The sequence below is a fragment of the Syngnathus leptorhynchus genome, chromosome 6, assembly GCF_054491065.1.
Source record: "Syngnathus leptorhynchus isolate UIUO chromosome 6, UIUO_Slep, whole genome shotgun sequence".
NCBI lineage: Eukaryota > Metazoa > Chordata > Actinopteri > Syngnathiformes > Syngnathidae > Syngnathus > Syngnathus leptorhynchus.
Window position 1 is genome coordinate 10269864 of NC_141200.1, and position 8486 is coordinate 10278349.

Consider the following 8486-nt stretch of genomic DNA (forward strand, 5'->3'; position numbering starts at 1 on the left):
TCTATTTTGTAGTGTGTAGGATGTATGACGTCACCCCTGATGTAATTGATCCTTTTTATTTTTGGTTGCATGCATATTTGTTACCCCCCAACAAAAAGAGCATGACGTCATTCTTTCAGGCGGGGTTGTTGTACAATACTGCTTTTCTGTTTTGTTTTTTTAACAGCGGTTAAATCATCTGCATACTTGTACGGTAGCCACAAGTGTTATAATTGTTACTCAAACACTTTTTGGAAAACGAATGACAACGGTTTTGTGCACCTCCATCCCACGCTTAGACACATCACACAAAAATGCAAGCTGCAGAGCCAGTTAAACTGTGGCCTTCATTTTACTTCCTTTCCGTCAAACCTCAGTCAATCATTGGCTCATTCTGGGGATTTTTTTTTTTTTTTTCAACTTTGTGGGGAAGTACATATCAAACAGGGCGTTATTTAAAGAACGGCAGGCATGAAAGAAACGTGAGTAAAACTTCCAGGATTGCCATATTGTGTAATATCGGAAAGAATCGTCATTGTGAATCCCCAACTATGTTCCTTTGATAAAAAATATGACGTCACCCCAGACAAGAAGTTATATTAAGCTAACACATGGGTGTTTTTGGAACGTGGGAGGAAGCTCACACAAGCATGTGGACAATATGCAAACTCCATTCAAAAGATGCAAACACAAGAACTCAACTTTGAGATGAATGTGCTAAGCATTACCACCGTGCTTCTACACTAAAACAATTTCAATGAATTTTTGTGGTTTTAGTGTTTTTTCATTCAATTAAACTGACTTATCGAATTTCTTTTAATTTAAAATTGTTCCAAAGCTCAGAATTTTAGCTCCTCACCAGTAAATATTTTTTTTTATATTCCTCCGTGAAAGTGGAAAACATTTCTTTTTTTTTTCCCCTTTATCTTTGTGTTGAATATAAATAAAACTTTGACTTTGGAAAACAATGATCAACATTTTTGCCTATTTTCTGACATCTTACGGAACCAATAATTTAGTAATTAAAAGGGATATTTGGAACCACTATTTTCAGTACGAGTACTCCACTCCAGACAGATCATTTTAAACACCTATATATCCCAATGCAGCATATTCCCTTAAAATTGTAAGACGTTAATGGCAATATCTATTTATCTATTATCCTAATTTGTACTGTCAATTTCCTGATTGTAAACTGCCACAAGAGGGCAGCCGATAATATAGTCTGCCAAAACTGATTGGTACTCGCTCGTCCCCATTAAATAATTGATGTTTGTGCAGAATAGTTGGAGAATGCATTAGCTGTAATTTAGCAAAGAAACTAGCAAGTGCTGAAGAATAGAAAGGGGCGAGAGAAGACCAATTCCTGACTAAGCCTGTGCCATCCCACATCGTGAAATTCCGCCATCATTTATCCCATCGTCTCTTTGACCTAAATTGACAACTAGCCGTAAAGAGACTACGAGGGAATGTAAAGAAGACAAGAAAGAAGACTGGAGTTTGGTTCACTGGAGTACCAATGGATGGATGTTCAATCAACTCAGTTAACTGAAGCGTTGGGAGCTTTTATGAACGGGGGGGGGGGGGGGGGGGGGGGGGTGAGTGCAGCGCCTGGGGGATGCAGGCTATTACATCTCAATGGGATGTGAGATGGGAGGCAGTCGGGGAGGCTGCACGGAGGGCCATGAATACCCTCCGTGCTGCTCTCCCGCTTCCTGGCTTCCTGTATTCACTTCCCTAACAAAGAACCACAATGGTGTCCTTTGCCGTCTTGGCTGGTTGACACGGCCCTTGGCGTTGCTCAGAGCCATGTGGGGGGCAGGGTGTGTATACGTGTGTGTGTGTTGGGGATGAGCTGGAAGCCAGTATTAACACCGCACAGCCAGTCTGCACGTGCCGAGCCCGCGGTCTGCCAGTGGCCACACAAAAGGGATGATGTCATGCTTAGCCAATAACAAAAGAGTCTTGGTCTGTCAGGCCCTCCTCTCTCACCCGGCTATTTCCAGCTTTATCCAGCCTCGCATTAATCGCAAGCCTTATCCTCTTTACTGGGTGAGTGGGGGGTAGATGATAATAAACCAGCAGTGGGAAGAGGAGAGTAAAATAAAGAAACTTTGAAGCAATGAGAGGGTGGAGGTTTGACATTAGAAATGTTATAAAGCTGACAAAAATCCAATAATTCATGAGCCCCATGAAGACGTGGACTATGTCGGATTGCTACAAAAGAAATCAAAACAATGCATCAGACTTGCACAGGAAGTCTTTTGTCAATTGAATCCATCAAAGCCGTTTGGCAGCTACTCACCTCCGTAACAGGTGCAAGAAAGGACAAGGAAATGTGGGGGTAAAAATAAATAAATAAATAAATCATGAATCTTACAGCTAAGAAAATCACTCAATTGTAGCTTTGGTGTGTCAGTATTTGATTGCATTGCATATAATGAACTAAAACTCACAACACATAACAACAGCTTTGTTACTGTCCAGTCATATAATACTGCAAGGCTACCATAAGACACACCAACAACACCCACTCCCTGCTTAGGTTTCCCCTCTCAGACTTTCTTGAGTTTCACACAGTGACTAAAAATACAGGAGTCAGCGTGCCACGGCCGGACAGGACATGGAAAAAAGACTGTCATATTCAGAGGAGAAGTCGTGGAAAACGAGAGGATCCAATTCCAGGGCCAATGAAAAGCAACAAACCTACAGTATGCGTGTCCCGCAAATATCGTTTTTGGTGCTCTTTGCAGAAGAGGTATCATCATGTGCTGTGGAAGTACCATCTGGTCAGTGACTTGCCTGAGGGCACTTAAGCAGGGTAAATATTTGTTGACAGGAGCACCTTTGGATTAGTTTGGGTTTAGCCTTGAATACACCAATGTGCTGCATCCAAGGAGTGAGCATGCTCACTTTTTGTGCCTGACTGTGTGAGTACTCTGCGTGTGTGTTTTTTTTTCTTATGGTGTGTATGTTGTGGAAGAGTATACCAGTTTTATAGTGGCTCCATCTGCTTCATTGATGTTTCAGATGAATTCCCCCAGAAGGGAGAATAAAGTTCATCCTGATCCTAATCTATTGTAAGGCCACATAAATGATATTGTATAAAGATTTTTATATGACATTTTATTATATGCTTCCTCTTACAAGCTTCAAGATACCCACGCGTCGGACAAAGACAACGGCACTGCTGTAATAGAAAATGGTTAGCACACACCACTGATCTCGTACACTTTGCGTCACTTCTCAGCACGAAAAGTCATAAGGTTGGCGAAGCTTCAAACTCACCTTTATTTTGCCATTGGGCTGCAGTAGCTCTGTGACAGACACCTTATCCTGCTGCAGCCGTCTCTTCACAAGCTTGGAGCAGCAAACGTTGACTGCTCCTTGCACGTGCGATGCGTTGTACTCGGAGAATGTCCTGCTGTCTATCACCAACAAGCGCCCTGTTCCTCTCTGGATGAGGCTTGCCAAGCGCTTGATGTCCATGGTGCTTCGCTTGGTTGGCCCTTTCTCCCCTGCCATGATGTCGGCGGGGCCAAAGATGAAGGTGTTGGATGAGGTGCCGTGCAGGAGAAGGAGGAAATGAGCAAAAAAAAAAAAAAAAAAAAAAGGCAGGCTCAAAGGACAAACAGGATCATTGAAGCAGGTGTTGAGAGATTCATTCTGCCTGAGGAAAGAAAATAAAATATTCAAATGAGGATTTAAAAAAAGATTCAAATGAATTGCATTTTACATGAACTCGTCAACATGATACAGACGCAACAACCAGGACCACCTCAACAATGCAAGCTGGAATCAAAATACTTAGCCTCAAATAGGTTGGCACATTTTTATATTTTGAGTTACATCTATCACCTGCACTCAAAATTGTGCACGCTTGTTTGTGTACTAAGGTTGACTTGATGTTGATAGACTCGTACGGCAGCTCATGAAACAGGAAACGATGGGACTGAGAGAGTGAGATAAATTAAGCCCGGGGAATTTGGAGCACAAGCCTGGACATGAAGGAATAGCCAGTGAGCTATGTGCATGTGTACACGCACACCAATGAGTTCAACTGTTCATAAAATTGATGGAGTGCAGCTTTCAGTCAGTCACTGCTAATCACTTCCCTTGGTTGATGTCCACATTTGCATTTGTGGCGTGGTTTGTAGAAGCAACGTGCAAGTACACTAGGCTGCACACGACCATCTACAACTTGTGTACCGTGAGTTTGACTTGATAGGTTCACGGGCTCGTTCCTGACAAAAAAAAAAACATGTCAGGCGACAAGAGAGGTCAGTGTGAATGCGGGGCTGTTTTATTCATCCACAGGCGCATGGTGTCATGAAATATAGATAGGTCTCCTCTCATTTACCCCTGAAGTCTAAATGGAAGTTTAAACCTGAGGTGAAAAGGGAGAGTAACGTGAGGCTGAGGGGTTCAAACAGTAGAGAGGGGTATAAAAAAAAAAAAAAAAAAGGGTATAATTTAGCAATTGTCGAAGCAAAGCCACAGAGAAATAAAGAAATTGTCACATTATGATAACAAGTCAAGACAAAATGCGACGATAAAAATGATACTTTGGGAAACATCTAAATTCAAGTCACACATCACGACATGACACGAGATATGTTTCAGATCAGAGTGTATCAAAAATGATTAGTATTTTTATGTTTTCTGTGATTCCAGCACAGAAACACAATCATGAAGCCCAAGAGGAAAATGTGGACAGTAATATTGTAAACTACAGTATATTTTATTCATGCAGCACAAACAGCTCCTCAATAATATCAACATTTTTTTAATGAATAGATTTTTGTGGGAAGAAAAACGCACAAAACGAGTTCTTGCACTCAAAGCGGATTTCTTGTTGAGGGATTTTGTGCCATCCTAAATGGTTGTGTCCTTTGCGCTGGAAAATTAGACAATGTGGTATTTGTTTCATTTTAGCTTCTAATGAGACATTAGTTGACGTTGTTTCGCGGGTTTTAAATCACACCACAAACAATTCGTCACTTGTCATGTAACATACCTCACACATGATGACGCAGAGCTTCGATCAAAGCTTCCAAAAGTTGCACGTTTTTCCTGTTTGCCTACTGCTGAGCTCATTTGACGTAAGTCTAATGGCAATTGCTCCACACCCTCCCATTAACACATTTTCTCTCAGAGATTGCCCCTGCTTCCTCCATCCCTCTCTTCTTAGTGTTTGAAAAGAGGGCTACAAGGAATAGGCAGCTTTACATAAGGTAACATTGCTAATACTGCGCTTTCGTGCACAGTGACGCCATTTGTTTGGACGAGAGAGGGACACAGGGGGAAGTAAACTTAGACAATGACACAGTCCAAACTCAGCTAATCATACTTCCTCTATCATGAACTCTTGAGATTGATTACACGAACAAAAACAATCGTGCAATTTTAAGTTAAAGGAGGACTGGGTTAGAAGCTAGCTATGAACCGGGAGCGGAGGAAAACATGCTGAGGATGGAGGAGAAAGAGTTTGCAGACCCTGAGCAGATTCTGCTGTTGCCATAGAGACAGTCCAGCGTGGGGAGGGTGATGGAATGGTACCCTCAGTATGCTAGCTCAGATGCAGCCTATCACCGTTTGGTTTCATCACCAAGCAAGTTCCATTATTCCTTGTTCTTTAATCCTCCCTTCACGCCAGATGTTTACATGATAACTGCATACATGTTGACAGGGTTTGCAAAGTCAGCAGTCGAGTTACAACTTGAGCACTGGCAGAAGAACCAGTATAACAGGTTCATCTTTACTTGAGTTAGTCCTCGTTGGCAAAATTTTAATATCTGAACTTCCCTACAGAACTGGAACTGCAAAGCAGAAACGAGCATGTCAATCATTAAAGCACTTAAGCACTTTTGCAGCACACCAACACATGATGTCTTTCCAAGCATTTCGATGACTTTGCCTCACACCAAACAGTCAAGATGTGTGAATATCCTCATTCATCAATGTCAATCTATTCCCACTGTATTAAATTGATTGCCAGTGTATTGTTCAGACTGTTAATTGAGTTTCCAACTTCAAAAATACTTTGGAGGCCATGTATGATGAGCAGGTAATCAAATAACGCACATTTTATAATTAAGTAAGCTTTGATCAGTAGGTAAAACGTAAATATCACCCTAGCAGGGGTCAGGACAACACACGCACACACACACAAAAAAACAACAACTGGAGGGCAGCCAGCCCTGATGTAACACCATCCAGGTTATTCATTAACTCATGCACAACATCTCCTGTGGCCGGTCTGTTCGATGACGTTAGGCGGCTCCTCGTTTCACAATATGACACTCAGTTGATGGTGAAGACCACAACCACTTGTCAGGGTTTCCTACTCTTTAATGCGTTGTGTGTGCAGTTGCACACAAACTGAGTCCAGCCTCAGACTGTGAAGAATATTAAAGCCTATAAACCGTACTTTGCAACAATACAAATCACAGAGTATAACATTAGAAGCAGGTTTTTTTTTATGAACGTTTTGTTCTAAACATATAGGCCTACAGTATGTATCACTATTAACTGACACCCAATTGATTATCAACTTAATCAGTGATTATTTTAATAATCAATTCATCATTAACAGACTTTTTTTTAAATCAAAGTATTCACCTATTTCTGTAGTGTTCCATGAATGCAGATTATTTAATAGCTTAATCTAAAATACATAGATTTTAGATTAGCCTGCATGTGCCTTTACTCGGAAAACAATGACCAACACTTTTGCCTACCTTCTGTTATTATTTTATGGTCAAAATCAGCTACTGAATCATAATTAATTAATCTTTGATCATTTTCTGGATTGTCAATCTGAAACAATGTAGTACTGCATTTCGTCATAAATGGAGGGAAATATGTTCTTTTCAAATATGATTTATCGATCAATCTGCAAAATAATAGAAAAAAAATAATTTACCTGTGAAATGATCATGCATCTGCATTCTGCACAGACTAGTGGGTCTGGCTCAATATTCCCCTTTCAACCTCGAATTGCAGAAGCTTTGTCTTATTATCGACGCAATTTGACTGAGGGGGATACCTCTGCTAGGATTTCGCAATAACCCAAATCTATGTGCTAATAATGACATTGGGACTGATTCACAATCAATTAAGTTCACTACTCAAACAGCAAAGCGTGCACTCATATCTGCCACATTTGGAAACGCATAAATAAATAAGCGGTCTGCTTGACAACATAGTCAAACATAGTCATAGATGGGCAATATAGGAATCGACCTTCACAAAATTCACCATAGGGCGATTGCAGTTGCGACCTGCTATGTTCTCCTCCCCTATAAAGGGCTTTGTAAAGGCTTTATACAGTAGAGGGAACCTGTCGTGTATTTGTTATGACGCGTGTTATACTGTATGTCCGTATGCAAAAACAACACACGGCAATCATTCATCGCAAAGCTTGCTTTTTGTTCAATGCATTAGTTTGCTCCAAAATAGGAAGGATGGCGTTCTTACCTTGCAATCGGCAAATGTTAATCGAATCATTTCTGTCCAACATTAAACGAGCCGTTCATTTTGAGTGTTTAATTCCCATCGAAGGAGACGCACGCGCGCACTGACAGTGGATGTGAGAGGAGGGAGGAGGCAAGGGAGGAGGAGGTGGGGAGGGGGGGCATGATCACAGAGCTAATGACGGCTAACTGGAGCTAGCATGGTAGTGTGCGACACAACACACACGGACGCGCGCACACATGCACACCTTACCTCGGGTTCCAGTCTGTGTTTTGTGGTCACCTCACAGCCTCCGTGTGACAGGAGAAAGCGGCGGGGTCGTCATGAGTGCGGCCGCCCGTGGCCGCCGGTGTCCCGGGGCACAGTGCAGCTGACGCGGGGTGACAGCGCCAGAAGCGAGCTGCACATCAAAGCGCGGCGAAACATTGAACTGGATTTGGAATTGGTTCATATAAAACAGCACAAAAAGATAAAGCAACCCAGATGCAGTTCAATGCTAGCCAGCTATCTAAGACGTGCATGTGTGTTGGTTAAAAGGTGTGGGGGTGGTTACAAAAGGTACACTTTAGCACTTTCTTGAACTAACGCGATGAGGTCATGGTTTTGCAGCGAGGGAGGGAAAAAAATAGGAAACTATGAGGTTACGTCACTTCCAGCCAATCGGGACTCACGGCTGGAGGGCTGAATGACGTCAACACGTGGATTAAAAGCCCTGGCCGACTTTTTTTTTTTTTAAAGGAGACAAACGCTAAAGTGTGACGAGTATCATGTCTCGATAATAAGTGACGATGTAGATCCAACCAAACGTGCATCCGTGTTCTTTGTTTGGGGGCATAGAATCATATGTTGTGATGTGAAAAACATTCACAATAACGGTCATTTTATTCTGTAAACACAGAGCCACACCTCCACGGTGGGCAAAAGCAAAATTGTATTATGTCTATTGATTTCTCAACAACATCAACAATAATAATAATCATCATCATCATCATCATCATAATTACCCCATCAGAGCTGGCTAGGTTTAATTA

The 8486-nt window shown here is 41.8% G+C and overlaps 1 protein-coding gene across 4 annotated transcripts in view; it reads right to left on the reverse strand.

Moving 5' to 3' along the window:
* The window catches only part of dusp8a (dual specificity phosphatase 8a), a 33639-nt gene extending 25530 nt beyond the window's left edge, over nt 1-8109 (reverse strand). Inside the window, exons 1-2 of one of the 4 annotated variants that reach the window (XM_085914468.1) lie at nt 7708-8109; nt 3268-3649 (exon numbers count right to left, since the gene is read on the reverse strand). In XM_085914468.1, coding sequence (XP_085770594.1) covers nt 3268-3504 — 237 coding nt within the window. In that variant the 5' untranslated portion in view covers nt 3505-3649; nt 7708-8109. Of the gene's footprint in view, nt 1-3267; nt 3650-6904; nt 7160-7458; nt 7601-7702 lie in introns of those variants that run through there. The other 3 variants (XM_085914471.1, XM_085914469.1, XM_085914470.1) reach the window with 3 other exon arrangements.
* Nucleotides 8110-8486: the final 377 nt, after the last annotated feature.